This window comes from Metopolophium dirhodum, chromosome 1, assembly GCF_019925205.1.
Source record: "Metopolophium dirhodum isolate CAU chromosome 1, ASM1992520v1, whole genome shotgun sequence".
Lineage (NCBI taxonomy): Eukaryota > Metazoa > Arthropoda > Insecta > Hemiptera > Aphididae > Metopolophium > Metopolophium dirhodum.
In genome coordinates this window covers 26,778,069-26,796,646 of record NC_083560.1, presented here as the reverse complement: position 1 = coordinate 26,796,646, position 18,578 = coordinate 26,778,069, and the positions used below count along the sequence as shown (strand labels likewise).

General features: G+C 29.5%; 1 protein-coding gene across 1 annotated transcript; it reads left to right on the top strand.

Annotated features, from left to right (window-relative positions):
• The first annotated feature begins 11,774 nt into the window (after positions 1-11,774).
• On the top strand, positions 11,775-18,233 carry LOC132936933 (cathepsin B-like cysteine proteinase 5). The gene is made up of 6 exons (XM_061003746.1): positions 11,775-11,894; positions 16,982-17,206; positions 17,307-17,510; positions 17,580-17,700; positions 17,815-17,925; positions 18,022-18,233. The coding sequence occupies exons 1-6, from the start codon at positions 11,775-11,777 to the stop codon at positions 18,231-18,233; spliced, it is 993 nt and encodes a 330-aa protein (XP_060859729.1).
• The last annotated feature ends 345 nt before the right edge of the window (positions 18,234-18,578 follow it).

Below are 18,578 nucleotides of genomic sequence, written 5' to 3'. Positions count from 1 at the left end.
GAATTTTACTAAGGTCAATGTTTTTTATGATTTCGCGCACTAACGGTTGTGTAATTATTTTGTCTTCGGAAATCGTGACGATAATATTTTCGCTTTCCGTAACCTTGCTAATGTCGCCCGTAGTTTCGAGAATTTTAGAATTGAATATCGGTTTACTTTCTGCGGCACAGAATTCATCGAACTCAGCGTTGACCTTAGTTGGATCCGTTTGTACTACTCGTATACGCGATAAACAGTCGGCGTTCGAATGTTCGGGTCCCGCCCTATAGGTAATAGTATAATCGTAATCAGCGAGTTGCAGACGCCAGCGCATCAGTTGCGACGACGCGTCCTTTATACCAAACAGGTATGTTAGAGGTCGATGATCGGTAATAATATTGAAATTATGTCCATACAAATATGGTCTAAAATATTTCACGGCCCATACAATGGCTAATAACTCTTTTTGAACCACGCTATAGTTACATTCAGCTTTATTTAACGTCCTACTTGCGTATGCGATAGGTTGGTCTTTGGGGACTGCTCCCTGTGATAAAATGGCCCCTATTGCGTATTGACTCGCGTCGGTCATCAAGTTAAACTCCCCGTTTTTCCAATCCGGATAGACTAGTAATGGCGGGTTCATTAAAGCTTTTTTAAGTTCCTCAAAGCTATGTTCACAGTTATCGGTCCAGTTAAATGGTACGTCTTTTTTAAGTAAGTAAGTTAGTGGTTTCGCCGTTTTTGCAAAGTTGTCGACAAAACGTCTGTAATAATTAAGAAGTCCTAGAAATGATTTAATATCTTTTGCGTTTTTCGGTTTTGGGTATTCCCGAATGCATTTTAATTTACTAGGATCAGGCGATACCCCGTTTTCGTTAATCACATGTCCCAAATATATAACCTCTTTCAGTAAGAAATAGCACTTTTGGGGTTGTAATTTAAGTTTATGTATGCGTAACCTATCGAATACCTGTTCTAGTTTTTTCTGATGGTCATTTAAGCTGGATCCGTGTACCACTCTATCATCTAAATATGCGGTGCACATTTCCTCAAGACCCATAAGAACGGATTTCATAGCGCGTGTAAATGTTGCCGGAGCTGAACTTAGTCCAAATGGCATACGTAAATATTCATAATGACCGCCGACCGGACTTAGTAGAAAAGGCGGTCTTGTGGGTATCGGCTGGATTTACATGTAACTGATGATATCCATTCGCCAAATCTAGAGTAGTGAAGTATTTGGAGGATCCTAGGGATTCTAGAATCTCAAGTAAGTTCGGAAGTCCATATGCTTCATTTTCAGTTAGTTCATTAAGTTTACGAAAATCTACGCAAACTCGTAGTTTTGGTTTCCCTGTCGCGTCTAAATTTTTCTTTTTGACTACTACGAGGAGGAAGTTAAACGGTGACTTGGAATCGCGAATTATATTGTTCCGTTTCATTTCTTTAATTTGTTTTTCAATTTCTTCCTGGTAAGCCCAAGGTAAACGATACGGTCGTATATTAATTGGTTTAGTGCAACGCGGTGTATTAATTTCGTGTGTCACGACATCGGTGGCGCTTAAATAGTCCCCCGGTAAGTAAAATAAGTCCGCGTAGCTACAGCATAATTCTAAGATACGTTCGCGCTCCTCGCGATTTAAATCGTCCGTGTTAATTTCGTTTTTTAGTACTGTTATGCGATTGCTACTTTTTGTGTCTACGAAAGAAGCGGTTAAAACCGTTTCGAGGTATGGTTCCCACTCAATATGTTGAGTGGTTAACTCATCAATGACAAAAGGTTCCTCAGAAATATTTATTATGTTGCTTATAATTGTACTGCTATTAACAGGGCTAATACTGTTAGCGATAATGACGTTTTCGTTCACGTCTTGTTTTTTTATAGTTATATTTTTACACGTGATGTGTTCGTCATTTTTGATTAATAATACACAGTTACTGCGAGGTGGTAATATAATTTCTTTCGAACAGGTTTGTTCGGGTATGGTCAATAAGTTTTGGCTATAGTCCATAATGACTTTATTTTGTTTTAAAAAATTACGCCCTATGATTCCTGATTCTGTAATTGGAAAGTCGTTGAACACGACGTCGAATTTTATAAGAACGTCGACTGAGTTAATTTGCATAGTCGTGACCACCGTTCCTATAGTAAAAATAGGTATTTCATTTATACCTTTAATGGTACGTTTTTCGTATTCGTTTATGACTACCTGTCAGTCGAGTGCCGAAATTTTAATAAGATTCATTTCTGCCCCGGAGTCAATTAATAATTTAATGTTATGCGGATTGAAATTATGTGATCCGCACATTATGTGTTCTTCTTTAAAGTCTGTGACCACTCGTACGTGATTTTGATTAATTTCGTTTACCGTACGGGTACCTGTAGCGGTTTCGTTTTCGTTTTTACTTTTATTTTTTTCGTTATACATGCGTTTCCTACAATCTTTTATGTTGTGGTTAGTTTTTTTACAGTACGCGCAAAATCGAACTTGACCCTGATATTCACGTTTGACTATACTAGTTTTGTCATCGCGGTTATTTATAGGGTTTCTAAAATACGTGTTAGACGCGGTGCCCATGCTACTGCGGCATTCGTTCGCGTAGTGCCCCATTTTATCACATTTATTGCATTTAATGTTTCTTTTATTACCTATTCGTATTATTTTTTCCGTGAATTTTGTCCGTGTTAAATCGTCGGTTAATGTGTTGGAGGTCTTGTTCCTCCTCAATCGCGATAGTAATTGCTTGTTCGAGAGAAGCTACGTCACGCGCACGTAAAAATGACCTAATGGCGGGTTTCGCCCCGTTAACAAATGCAGTGAGTGCCCCTGTTTTATGGGATGCGGCTACCGCGGCGGCTGAGCCTGGCTCTAGTCCTAGCGTTAACGCTCCTACCAATTCGTGATAACATTTTTCGGTTCGTCCGGCAAAACTACGTATGTCCTCGTCGGATCGTTGCCTAATATTACTTAGTTGTGATTGTAAATAATTAATCGAATGTGGTGCCCCAAAAACGTTACGAAGGTGGTTTTTAAGTTCGGTCCAGTTTGCGAAAATTCGGTAACGTGTAGCCTGATATGCGTCTCCCTTTAATTTAGCTATAATATTATGAAATACTATCGTTTTAATACTTTCATGGATATTATCCATTACATAGTTACACTCTGTTATGTATGAGGACAATTCTCCCTCAGTACCTCCGCTAAAGTTAGGTATGCCCCGCAAGGCGGTGTCTATTCCTAATGTGGTACTCATTATAGTAGTAAGTAATGTTCGCGGATTGTATTTAACTACTTCCCAACACCGATTTGGACTCTCAGACATATACTATATATATTTGCTTAAAACAACAACTTACAATGCAGTATTCATTGCGATTTTGTCTGGTCCTGTCTGCTCTGCGTGCTGGCGGCTCTGCTGGCTCGTCGTTGATGCTCCGCTTGGCTATGTTGAGTGTAGTTGGTGGCTTGCTTCGGTCGTTCCTTCCTTCCTAGGTTTCAGCAACGTGGTTAAACTCGAGGTCCGCTGATGTACTTGATTCTGGGTTGGATACCAAAATTCTTCCTTCAGGTGACCCCACACCTGACACCAAAAGACGTGTAGTGATCCCTCACTGCTCGCTTATATTTTTGAGTTCGTCGACGTTGATGTTTAATGTAGGAGAGAAGGTTGTAGAGAGACAAGTTGCACAAGTTAGTTATAAGTAATTTATTTAAAAAGTAATTAATTTCATATATAAATTTGAGGACAGAGCGAAAAGCATCTGCCCGAGACTCAGCGTGTGCGTAGTGCAGACTCTGTACTAAATCTAATCTTACTATAGATTCTATCTTATATTTATATAAAATCTATACGGATACAAACGTACACGGTAGAGTCCAGGAGGTGGATATTTGAAAGGAACCGGGCTGGACGTTGTTATTGCAAAAACAACCCGAGCGAATGATTGGCACTTATTGGTGCCAAGTTATTTAAGTTTTGCAGATATTTATAATCCGTTTACTTAATCCTCAAATTGCGCTGTCACTCACGGATTATTTTCATAGGTTGTTTTCGTATTTTCGTGGAAATGCAAAATGTTTTTTAATCGCGCTGTCAACTCTAGGTACGTACATTGTACGTGGTTCCTGGAATCGTTGATGTAGTTAACCTTCTTGTTGTTGTTGTCCTATGGTTGATGTAGTTAACCTTCTTGTTGTTGTTGTCCTATCGTGGGAATGTACTTAGAATATTAGTAATACCGTCGGTTTACTACATTAATATTATTATTACTTATTAGTAATGACTAATGACTATAGTATTTAGTCAAGAAGCTTTTATTGTTTAACAAATTTTAGTCAAAAAGTAGAGTGTGAAATTGATTTCAATACCGAAATCAATATCAACATTTTAATAAATTAAAACTGATTGAAAATTGACTCAAAATTTAAATAAAAAAAAAATTAAAATCGAAACCGAAATTTCTCAATACCGGCATACAAAATCGAAACCGAAATCGAAAATTTCTCAAAACCGGTATACAAAATCGAAACCAAAACCGAAATTCCTTAATACTGGTATTGAAAATTGAAACCGAAATCGAATATTTTCAAAACCGGTATTCAAAATCGAAACTGAAACCGAATATATTCAAAACCGGTATTCAAAATCGAAATCGAAACCGAAATTATTTCAATCGGTTTCAAGCCCTGCAGTTAAGGAGATTCGATACCGTAATTTCCTGTTTTTGTCTAACACACGCGCGACTTAGTATTTTAGACGTGTTTTTGCCAAACATTCCAATTGATCTGTTGAAGCGATAAGAATTCTGAAAAAAGATTTGAATATGTCGTCAAGTGTACTTGAAATCGACTTTCCCACATGTTTGATATTATCCCTCGAATTCCTAAAAATGTCATATTAAAAAAGAGTATTTAAAAACTGTCGTATTTTAATTTTTGTAGAAAACTTTATTTGTTGGGTAAAAAAGCTTGAAATTTAATACAAAGCAATGTATTGTTACAATGATATTTGAAAAATATTAAAAATCCTTGGTCACAGTTTTTAATGTAAGCATTTAAAGTTCAAAAATTAGCAAATTATTTTAAGTTGAAAATTCATAAAAATGTTTCTTTTTAAATATAAGATTTGAAAATGTTATACAAAATTTCTCATAAATTTGTCAACCTTTATCGAAAAAAAAAAGTCTACAAGAACATCAAATTAAATTTTTATGAGTGTTTGAAATTCATATTTTTACAACATTTGATATTCACTCGATTTCTCATGTAACGATTTTCTTATTTTGTTTGAATTAAAAACGGAATGACTGTAGATACTTGAAAATTTCACTGAAGGTTTATAATAACATTTTCTATACATCATACAATTTTGAAAATAATTTGACTTTTTTTGAGCTGTTTACGGACATTGTCAGTTTTCAAATTTCTTAGTTTTTTTTTCTATAAATATCAATAAAATTGTATTTGTTGGGTAAAAAAGCATGAAAATTTAATGCAAGGCTCCTGATATATTTTTACAATAGTAGTTGAATAATATTGAAAATTCACATGCACAATTTTTTTTATAAGCATTTTAAGTTCAAATTTTGACAACATTTATCAAATTTAAAATTTAATAACTATTTTGTAGTTAACAATTTATAAAATGTTCAAATTTTATAGCTAAGGATTGAAAATTTAAAACAAGGCTCCACGTAAATAAGTTATATATAAATTACTTTATTCACAATAATATCATAGGCTGACGGACCGTTTTCGCTCAAAATCGTTTTTCTAATACAATGATATTAAATCATTGAATTCAAATTTAACACCATCCATTACAGTGACCCACTTGTAACCTACTGTACAGCAGAGCGACATCCACTTACCCACCTTTTTTTCTATGAATGTCAATAAAATTTTATTTGTTGGGTAAAAGAGCTTGAAAATTGAATACAGAATCCTAATATACTGTTTCAATATATAGATGAAAAATATTAAAAATCACTATCACAATTATTTTTTAAGAGCATCTAAAGTTCAAATATTGACAATATAGATAAAATTCACGAGAACGAGCAAATTAAATTGAGTTAGAAATTCATAAAAATGTTTCTATTTAAATCTAAAATTTGAAAATGTAAAACAAGATTCTCCATTAGTTTGTCTACCTTTATAAAAAAAAAAATGTCTATAAGAGAGTCAAATTAAATTTTCATGAGCATTTGAAATTCATATTTTTATAACATTTGATATTCACTCGATTTCTCATGTAATGATTTTCTTATTTTGTTGTAATTAAAAACGGAATGACTGTAGATACTTGAAAATTTCACTGAAGGTTTATAATAACATTTTCTATACACCATACAATTTTGAAAATAATTTGACTTTTTTTGAGCTGGTTACGGACATTGTCAGTTTTCAATTTTCTTAGTTTTTTTTTCTATAGTTGTCAATAAAATGTTATTTATTGAGTAAAAATGCGTAAAAATGTAATACAAGGCCCTTGATATATTGCTAGAACAGCATTATATAAAAATTAAAAAGACATATGTACAATTTTTTTTATTAGCATTTTAAGTTCGAATTTTGACAACATTTATAAAATGTTCTACTTTTATATCTAAGGATTGAAAATTTAAAACAAGGTTCCATGTAAATAGGTTATTTTGTTACCAAAAAATCTCAAAAATATAAAAACATAGTTTTTTTTATAGTTATTTAATGTTTAAATTTAGAGGAAATTCTATATTAAATAACCAAGATGCAAGAATAACAATTTTCGTTATTTAGATCTAATTCTTTATTTTCAATTCAAATTACCTGCTACCTTATTAATAATAATATTAATAATAGTAAATAGGTTATATTAAATAAATTACTATATTCACATTATATCATCAAATATACTTAGTAATATCATAGGCTGATTGACCGTCTTCGCTCAGAATCGTTTTTCTTGTACATTAATATTATATCATTTAAATGCAATACTATCCATTACTGTGGTTCAATTGTAACCTACTGTACAGCAGAGTGATACCCACTTGTCCACCTTTTTTATCATAATTTTGTATGCATAAATAATATTTTAATAATTCTGCCATCTTTTATTTCAGGTTATCCTTGTTTATCCAGGAAAATCTACTATAACCCTACAAGACTTCTTTAAATAAATAGTAGTTATTTGTGCCAACTTAACCCGCGTAAACATTTTAAATTAACGACTTGGTTAGTTCTTATATTTTAAAGAAAATATTTTCTTATATTTTCGTGTCTGTAACGTATATTAAAGTTATTTTTATAAGTCCATAGATTTTAAAGCTTTGTATATTATTGCGACGAAACTCGAAAGATAAAAAAACAAGTTTTATACCAGTTTTATTATGTAGGTACTCCGTTACCGGATATAGGTATCGTTATTCGTCAAAAGAACGATCGCTGTGTGATTTCATCAGACATTTGTTACGTTACCTAAATAATATTCTTGAATTTATTAATGATAATTATTTGATTTATAAATTATAAGAATGGAGTTCATGACAAGCACAAGAGGGAAGAAAATGGTTGTTGAAAATGGCCATAAGTATATTTTGTCGTATACATCTTCTAAAAATTTTGAACGGTGGCGTTGTTCAAATAAAATATGTCCAGCAAAAATATTAATTCAAGATGGAAAAATTATTTAAATGCATGGTATGTTGCAAATATTAATTTTTATTTTAATTAAATGTGTTAAATGTAATATAAAGTTACTATAAATTTACCTACATAATATTATATAAAACAAATTAACTGTTTTCGCAATACATATTCAATTATTTTTTTTTTCGTTACTCGTTTTTTTACTCTGATAATAATAACAAAATTCACTTAAATTATACGTTATCAAATCTTAAATGATTTAAATTTAAATTTTATAGATTCACATAATCACGAACAATGTACAACTATTGCAAGACAAAATGTAAGTACATCATATAAGCGTTTGGCTTTCAAAAACATAAGTATTCGTCCTAGGAAAATTATTTTAACTGAAATGAATAACCACATAACTAATACAGATTTCACTATATCTGATGTATCCGCTATACAAAAAAGTATTTACCATGCTCGTAAAAAATCTCTTTCTTCAAATCCTAAATCTGTGTCTGATGTGCATAAATCATTAAACGATCTACATTTAACTACTTCTAAAAACGAAGATTTTTATTTATTAATGACGAACTATCTAATATAATTATATGTACATGTCACGAAAATTTAATATTTTTATGTAAGTCAATATATATATTGACGGGACTTTTTCGTACTACCTATCCAAAATATTTTGTTAATTTTTTTGTCATTCATGAATCCATCAAAATATATATCAACGAGTATTATGTACCATTAGTATTTTGTATTTTAAATAATAAATCAACAGAAACGTATCAACTTGTTTTATCATATATCAAAAATAAAGCCATGCAAAATTTTAGTTTAATGTTTAAACCAAAATATGTTACTGTTGATTTTGAATAAGCTATACATCTCGCTGTGAAATCTCAAATCAGTATGGCAATAATTATCCGAAATTATAGACTGCCGTTTTCACTTGACTCAAGCTTGGTACAGGAAAATTCAATCACTAGGGTTAACTTCAGCTTATAAGGATAACAAGTGGTTAAAATTTACATTTGGTTTAACTTTTCTCGATCCAAATTAAGTTTCCGATTGTTTGGTTGACGATTTTATGTCTGAAATTCCTGATGATACAAGATACCAAGAATATGCAGATTATTTAGTAGATAACTACATCGGAGAAAATGCCAATTTCCCTCCAAACATTTGGGCAGCGTTTGCAGCTGATTTAACTAGAACTACCAATAACTGTAAACCTTTTCACTCTAACTTCAATGGACAGTTCTATAAACTCTAAAAGCAATTAAGAATTATAAAAACAAAGAACTAACGCGTTATGAATATGTTCAAATTGTTGCGTTTAATTACAATAAAGTTTAGGAAAAATCTTTATTTATTTTTTATTATGATTAATTTGATTGATATTTAAAAAAAATGACTATTATTACTTATAGCCTATAATTTTCAATAAAATGTGTACCTATACTAATTATTTATGTTTGTTTATAAGGTGTGTTATTGATAATTATTTTTAAAAAAATCGCATTATTCGCTATGATTTGATTAAAATAATTGTATAATAGATTATTATAAGAAAAATAAATAATTGTAAAAAAAATAAATTAGTTTATTATAATTAATTAAAAATATGTAAGTACTATTAACTATTATTACTTATTTGTTATAAATTTTAATAGTTAGTTATAAGTATATGTATAGTTTTTAGAACAATTTGTATTAGTTCTAATAATTGTTTCAAAAAATGTATATTTTACAGCTATTATTGATTATTATTTTAAAAACAATCGTATAATTAACTATGATTTAAATAAAATTGTATTAATAATTATTTAATTGATTATTATTTGAGAAAAAAATATATTACTTTATTATAAATATTACAGGTAAATTTGGCGCAAGTGGGCTGTCGGAAAAAACATACCTTTTTTATTTTGGCGCAAATTGGCTATACCCAAAACGAATCCATTTTTTTGGCGCAAATGGGACCCAAGACAGCTGTCTATTATATTACTTAGTACATTTTATGATATTATTGTGATTTTACTATTAGGCATTATACCTACCATATACAACAATTGGTTAGGTATTTTGGCCAAATAAATTACATTTATAAATACCATTGTGTCTATAAAATATAAATAATATACTATAAAAGTGTCATATACTCGCAAATAATTTTTAGATAACAACAAACTTACTAAAAATGTGTTTTTGGTTTTATTATGCGATTTCGTCAAAGTTTGAACTTAAAATGTCTGAGAATAAAAACTGTGTTTCTTCTTTATTATTGTTGTTAACATAATATGTGTTTCTATTGAAGTTATCTATCAATTACTAGTTGAATGCACAGAAACAGATATCGAAGCAAATGAGCCACCCAAAAATTACGATAATATTTCTTCAGTATTGTGCATGTAATAATCCACCAACTATATGAACACGATAAGCTTAAATCATACAGAAGACCTATGAATATATGAAATTGTTATTAAAAGATAATTTATTTTGTAATTGTATACTGTTATTGGTGCTTTATCAATTAAATCCCCATGTCACGTCATATTGGCGTGCTCTTTCTGCTTTCATATCCCTCATATCTTTCATTAAAATTTTAAATTATAAGAAAAGCTATGTTTGGTATTACCACTATCGGTATTATTGTCTCTTGATGTACTAACATCCTGACATCAACTATGGCAAGACCACTTGGCCATACACACAAATTATTAGTATGTGGCAATAAAATAAAGCGAATAATTACAACGAGATAAATCTGTTATATATTAAGTCAGTACCTAGTTAGTTATCTAATCATCAATAAGACATATTTCTCGGGTAGTATAATAATATGCCATGGCAGCATATAACAAGAAGTTACTTACGGTTTTCAATAGTTAATCTTTATCCTAACCAATTATTTATTTTGTATTTTGTCTAATATTGCAGTATTAGAATATAAAGATTTGAACATTTTTGTGCAAAATATGGTGTTTAAAAAAATATGTTTTCTTTCAGTTGAAATATTGTACAATTTGTAATTTTTGGCAAAATATGCATTGAAATATGCATTTATATGCACTAAAAATACGCGGATTAAATAAAGAAAAAATATAAGTAGGTACCTACCTATACGGTTATTTCTATACATTTTAAGTTTTATTTTTAATCATGTTAATATTATAATAATATTAAAATTTTGAATTATGCCCAATATTATACATATAAATATATAAATATGCCAAATGGGCATAATTCAAAATTTTAATATGCAAACATATGCAAAATATAACTTCACATACTTAACCACAGTGCCTTGAAATGGATTTCTATATCATAAAATCAAGAAACTAGCATTAAATACAACTTAACTAAATATCGATATGCCTGAACTTATACGAGCCCTTTGGTTAAGATAATATATATTATTAATACAAAAATGAACTGTAATTACATTTTAAAATTGTAATTATCGTCAGTTTTTATTTTTAACAATTTAATGAAATAAATATTATTACTATAGCAATAATTAACATTAAATATTTTATCGACACAGTAACTTTAATAGTGGCATAAAAAAAAATAATATTCGCAAATATCGAATTCGAACTTTATCGAATTTGACATTTCATCAATCGTATTTTGTCATTTACGACTAACAGGTGTAGATACTTATTAATTGTTTGTGTAAAAACTACTAATATAAAACTCACACAGCTGCCGTACATTATTATTGTTTATTGATTATTATAAGTTTTCAATTTATTTAAAAAATGTCTAATTGAAATAATCGAATAACTCTACACGTATTGAGGCATAAGATTACCTATCTACCTATTATTTCTATAACTGCAAATACGTTATCGAATTGAACATCTCATTAATTGTATTTTGTCATTTACAACTCACAGGTGTACTTATTTGTGTTCAAACTACGAACATAAAACGGGAAGATAACTGTCGTACATTATTTTTTTAATTGACCAAATGAAAATATAATCGAATAGCTCTACATTAATAGATGCATAGGTAGGTATATTATAAGGTTATAACCGGTCTCATTTAGTTTAGTAACAACTTATGTTGTGCAGTTACCTCTATAGTCTATATATGTACCTACCGTTGTTCTATTAAATATATTTTGTGCGTTTATAAATTAACACCATGGCTAAGATTCTATTTTTGATTTCCATAATGCTTCTTAGTTCTTACTTAACGGAGCAAGCAAAATTATCGCACGATAACATGGTTGATAAATCAGACATGGAAACTAATAGATTAAAGGTAAGTAAATAGTATGTAATATTTTAAATTTTTTGTATATACCAACAATACATGAACACCTGTGATATATACTGATTACTAATTCTATTGGTTTACCTACCTACGACACTGCTGGGCTTAGACTTAAAATTCGGGTAAAACACGATTGCGTACGATTGTTTTTGGTGACACCTTTTAAGCTACACGATTGCGTACGATTTTAGCTGATTTTCAACTACACGATTGCGTACGAACTATTTAGCGTTGTTGCCAATTTTCATACTAGTATATAGGTACCACATGATTACACTAAAAATAATTTATAAATACATTGCTTTTTTAATAATCATTTAGCTTTTATTACCTACGCTTATTGTTAGGGTTTTGAAATTTCATGAAATTTATTTTCTTGAAATATTTCATTTCCATGAAAAATAAAAACAAAATGTTTATTATATCAAAAAGTTTATAGTCGTCAAATTCCAAATGAACATTTTTAAAAGTTTGTTTGTTATATCATATAACAAATTTTATATACAATATAATATTTATATATAATATAACTTATATGAAACAAAGAAAATATGTAACATATTTACATATAACTTATAAGCTGTTTAACAAATCTATAATATAACAAATTTAAACATTGTCTTTTAACTCTTAAGTTACAAGCTCATAAACCAACTCAACATCATAACATATTGCTGAGAGCCATGACTCTGTGAATGCATATTATACTATATTATAATTATATTATATTATATTCACAATGTATATAGACATAAACCACTCTTATAACAGTCGTGAATCGTAACCTTTTACAATATACAAAATATGATCTAATTATTAAATAAAAGAGTCCAGAGCAGCTTCACATAATCACATCACTCAGTCACATACACACACATATACGACTTTTGTACACCTATAATAATTACTAACTAACTTTTATATTGATTATTATAAAAGTCTACATTTACTGGATATTTATTTGGTATATTGTAAAATTAATAAATTTGACAACGTTGCATACAATTTCATACGCAATAGTGTTTATTTTATTTTTCTTAAAGATATTTGCTACCCATCTTCAAACATACGCAATCGTGTTGTCAAAAAGGACAAACGTACGCAATCGTGTTCTACCCTAAAATTCTAGAGACATGTGCCGTAGATATGGAATGTTATGATAACGTTGCAAAATGTAATATCATTTGTATATGATTTTTTTAAATTGTAATATTTCCCCTGTCATGGCCCACGACTGAAGAGTAATAATGTAGTTATTTTTATCTTAATTAATTTTACGGGCTGGACTTTTTTGACAGTAAATATTACATATTTGTGATTACAAAAGACGTTACAAAAATAACTATTAATAAATAAGAATAATATTATAAAATATAGTACATATAAATACTAGTTTGTAGGTAGTTAGTCGATGATTTTTGTACGAATGTATGTATTATTACAATATGTTCCGATACGAACGTATTGAAATATAGTACAACGCATTGTGTTTTTTACAAGTAGGTATAAATATTAGGTACCTAAGTATGAAATATAAATGTTCCTGAAAAATTAATTTAATTGAATAGCAAAAATACCGATATTGAATAATACAATTTTCTTTTATATACAACTATGAGTACGCTATAATATTTCTTGAGTACCTACCCATATAAACATCGGTTCAAAATGATTGGACTTTTTACGTCCTGTTTGATATTCAATATCCATGTTAGGGCACTCGATAATCGATATTTTCTTAAAAAAATACAAAGGACATAAAAAAAAGTACTATGTTATACCTTTTCTTAAGAATTACAACGTAAGCCATATAGATGGCATATTATATTACACTACCTACCTAGGCTACCTATCATAGATGTTAATAATATTTGAAGAACCCGTGTTCCGTATTATTTGACTTTTCATATTTATGTAATAATCAATAAAAGAATAACACCTAATGGTTATAGAAAATCTTACAAAATACGTAGAACAAATATTATATATAATAATAATTAACATTAAATATACTTAACATAATAAAATAAATACTAAATAGAATAGGTACCTAGGTCCTTAAAAAACTTGTGTTAAATCAAATTATATTTCCATAATATATCCCAACGCGGCCACTCAGCTGTAGGTACAGTAAATTGTAGGTGTCATTGTCAGTTATTTGTCATTTTAACTGTAATGGATGTGCTAAATTATGTACAATAATTATTATATTGTATACGAAAAACTGCAGTTATGATATTACTTAGGTATTTAGGTGGTAATGTGGTATATCTCATGATATCATTGTTATTGAAGTCATTTATTTTTACTAGTATGAATACAGTCTGTAGGTCGAATTAATTCTTACAACAAACATTTAATTCGAAAATACTATATTAGCTACAACTGACATTAGCAGTTATAAAAAATAAAATTATTTTCGTTATTCTTCGTTTCAATATCTAATTTCGTCTGAATTTGAAATTAAAACGTCTATAAAAAAACGCTTGCCAAGTCAGGGATCGGCAAGTAAACTTTCTTGATTTTTAATTTTTAGAAATTTATTAACTGATATCACACCCAAGCGGTATAACAATTTGAATCCAGAAAAATGTCGGCATGAACAGTCCCACAACAAATCATTTTCATTTTCATTTAGTGAAATAGATCTCTGAAACCGGAGAGCGGATTTCGTTGTTTGGGGTCTTGTTAGATTCACATTGGTTAGGAGAAATTCAGTGAAGATTTTCAGAACTTTATCTTAAATAGTTAATTCACTACAGAACATTAAATAAAATTAAAACAAATTTTATTGGGCGTTTTTTGATGTTTTTCAGCTTTACAGCTTTGTAGTGAACTAACAACTAGAGATGAAGTTCTGGAAATATTCACTGCACTTATCCTAGCCAATGTGAATCTAACAAGACCCCAAACAACAAAATCCGTTATCCAGTTTCGGAAATCTACTTCACTAAATGAAAATCTAGCGAAAAATAACTCTTTTTTTATCTGTGAAAAATTACATAATTTTTTTAAAAAATTTTAATTCCACATTTAGTATTAATTTGATAATCCGTTTTTAATGAGTTATCAACCAACTTTCTAGCTATCATAGTTTAGGAGAAAAGTTAAAAAATAGATATTTTGGGACTGTTCACGCCCGACGTTTTTATGAATTCAAGTGGTTATACCGCTTGAGTGTGATATCAAATCCCTCTCATTAATATTTTATATTATATCTAGTTAAATTACCCACCTACTTATCACTACTGAGTTATTATTTTCCTATTTAACACAAATTCTTGAAGTTTTCAAAATTCAGACTTTTTTTATTTCAATTACTGGTTTAAAAATTACTGGTTACATGTATATTTTTTAGACTGTTGGTTACGGTATGAACTACTTATGAGAAAACTTGTTTTAATTAATATTCAATCCATAGCTATAAAAATAGACCATCTTATAATTTAGAAACTACAACGTAATTTACAATTTTTTGTGATTCGGTCAAAATATTTAATTTCAAGTTAATGTTTGATATGAAATCGTTTTGTATAGAAAAAAAAAATTATAATAAATTTAAAATGTCAAATTTTCCTAAGTAACTTGGCATTTTAACCTCGCGTGGTTGAATTTACTGCTTATATCCTAAAGACTTTTGTTGATGAAAATAGTTCCATTCTACCATATTTGTAAATTGTTGGCAGAAAGTCAATCAACTAATTCTGGGACTACAAATAAACCAAAAGGATTTTTAAGAGATTTCAACAGTCTGTTTTGTGAAATCCATAAAATCCATAGTTTTAAGGCGGCTCTAAGTGATTAGATTTTTCATGCATTTAGAACTAGGAACCTCAAAGCTGGCAAAAAGTAATCATACTTCTACACTTCTAGTACTCCAATTTTAATTTTAATTTTTCTATGTTTTTTAGGAAAAACTTTTTAATTTGTTCCTGTCATTAAATATCCCTTTAAAGTACATAATATTAGTTTTGAGAAATCTAGTAAATTAATTTAGAGCTGTAGTACACATTCTCGGGATTAATTCATAGTTTATTATTATATTGTATTTTTTATTGTGAAAATGTGTGCTTCCCGAGACGGTAGCGTTCTGTTTCGAAACCGCTTATTCTCTCGAGTAATCGGCTGACGAGCCGCATATTATTAAGTATCATTACATTGTTTTGAGCAAGCAGGCTATATACATTTCAGTATACTGTTTTTGGACGAGCAGGCTGTATACATTTTATTACATTGCTTTGTGCTTACGGGCCACATATTTTTATATTAGGTATATAATTTTTTTAAGCCAAAAGGCTATATATTTTATATTATTTTTGTATCATCACATAGCCAGCAGGCTACATAGGTATTATATATACTTAGGTATCAGTTATCAGAAATGGTTTGCAATAAAAAGCAGTCAAAACCAATTTAAGAAAAATATTATAATTAATTAAATTTATTTTTATTATTATATATAAATTGAACTCGTATTCAAGCGTACCTACTTTATCCGATATGGAGTAGACGTCGTTTTCGTTTACACTTCCTTTCATAAATTATTAATTTGTATGTATATTAGTATTCAATTTACTCATAAGATAAAAAAAAATTGATTAGATAAATAAACTAGTAGGTAAGGCTATATGTATGTATTATTGTAGAAATGTTTATAAATACCTAATTGTTTTCTTGAATAAGTAGGTACCTAGGTACATAACAAGGACCTATATTTACATTAACTGAATACATATCCATCATATTGTTCATACTTTAAGATAAATAGGTAGGTACCTATTTAAATTTGATATGTAAATGCCTCTTTTAAATTCAGAGATGTGTTCTTTGAAATGCACTTTCATGATATTGGAAAATTGATAATAGCTTTTATATTTCGCATAATAAATATGTCGGCAAGTATTTAATTTATATATTATGAAATAATCTGAATTTCAAACTAGAAAACATAGTATTCATCAATATAAAAATATATATCCGCCATTTCTTATACTTTTAACCTACCTATTGATTATCTACTTCAAAACGGCGCTGAAATTTGTTACCTACCTAACCAAACTATAATATGATTACAGGCTGGAGAAAATGTTCATCCCAATTTAGAGGAAGAAGAACATTTGATGTTGTTGCGAACAAGAGGAGTTGAAACCGCTACTAAATCGAAAATTCTGTACAAAATCCGCAATCCCAGGTACGTATTGGACAACCAGATTCACAAGGAATTTGACGCAAGAAAACGGTGGCCCCAATGCAAAACAATTGGTGAAATCTTCAATGAAGGAAACGCCCTCTTGTCTTGGGTAAACATACGAATTTATTTGACGGAATTGCTGTATTAAAATTGAAACAAATGCATTTTCAAAATAATAAATAATCCTATTGATAATTGTCTCGCAACAGGTATTTGCCCACACCGGGGCATTTGCAGACAGAATGTGCATAGCTACTAATGGAAGTTACAATCAACTCCTATCCACCGAAGAGCTAATTTCCTGCAGTGGTATAAAAGAAGATAAAAACGGTTTTATTGGTAGTTATAGCGGCGCTTGGGAATATTTCAAAACTCACGGCTTGGTCTCTGGTGGAAAATACAACACTAACGATGTAATTTTAAAAATCGATTACTTATAAAGATACTTATATAATAATTGTTATTGTTGTTGCATTACACAGGGATGTCAACCTTCCAAAATTCCATCAGTTTATAACACACCAACAAAAATAAACAAACGCACATGCGTCAACTACTGTTACGGTAATGATACGGTCAATTACAACCATGATCACGTGAAAGGTAAGTCAGGTATAGGCGTAGTATAGTAATGATAACAATATATTGACGAGTTAGACATATTTTATTAATGTTGTTTTATTAGCCGATTATGACAATTTTATTTTATGATTTCAGTTAACAACCTCTATGGTATATCATACCAAGATATTCAAAAGGAAGTGCAAACTTACGGTCCAGTCACGGTAATTTTCAACTTTTACGACGACTTGTTTCTTTACAAAAGTGGTTAGTTTTTAAAAACGACCAATCATATTATATTTCATGATATAAATATTACTCAATTCAATGTATTATATGACTTTGATTTGTTGTCTGCTACAGGTGTTTACGCAAAAACTGAAAAATCAAAATGGTTACGATATCAATATGCCAAGTTAATTGGATGGGGAGTCGAAAATGATGTAGACTATTGGTTGTTGGTCAACTCTTGGGGCTATGAATGGGGACAGAATGGACTTTTCAAAATAAAAAGGGGCACAAATGAATGCGGCATCGAAAGTTGTGTTTATGCAGGTGAACCTGAAATAAAATAATAATAATATTATGTACATATTATGCTCTTATAAAATAATAATATTTGTAATTTTAAACCAACTCAAATACCTACAAATAGTTTATTCGATATTATTTAATAATATTTTCGAGTTGTATTATTAAAAAAAAAATTGAAATGTCCATCTTTCATTCATGCCATTATATTTAAGTAATATTTGATACCTAGACTAACACTAATTTGTCGGTTATATAGCTACTTATATTAAAAAGCCTAGGATGGTTTAAAATAACCTATCCTGCAGGACAAAAAATTCTACTAATTTGATAGTTCTTACGTCAAAGTGTGGTTAATTACCTATCTATACCAAAAATAACAGAATAAT

Coding starts and splice junctions, on each gene's coding strand:
- LOC132936933 (XM_061003746.1), top strand. CDS start 11,775: ATGGCTAAGATTCTATTTTTGATTTCCATAATGCTTCTTAGTTCTTAC. Junction 11,895..16,981: donor TGGAAACTAATAGATTAAAG/GTAAGTAAATAG, acceptor ATATGATTACAG/GCTGGAGAAAATGTTCATCC. Junction 17,926..18,021: donor CTTGTTTCTTTACAAAAGTG/GTTAGTTTTTAA, acceptor TGTCTGCTACAG/GTGTTTACGCAAAAACTGAA.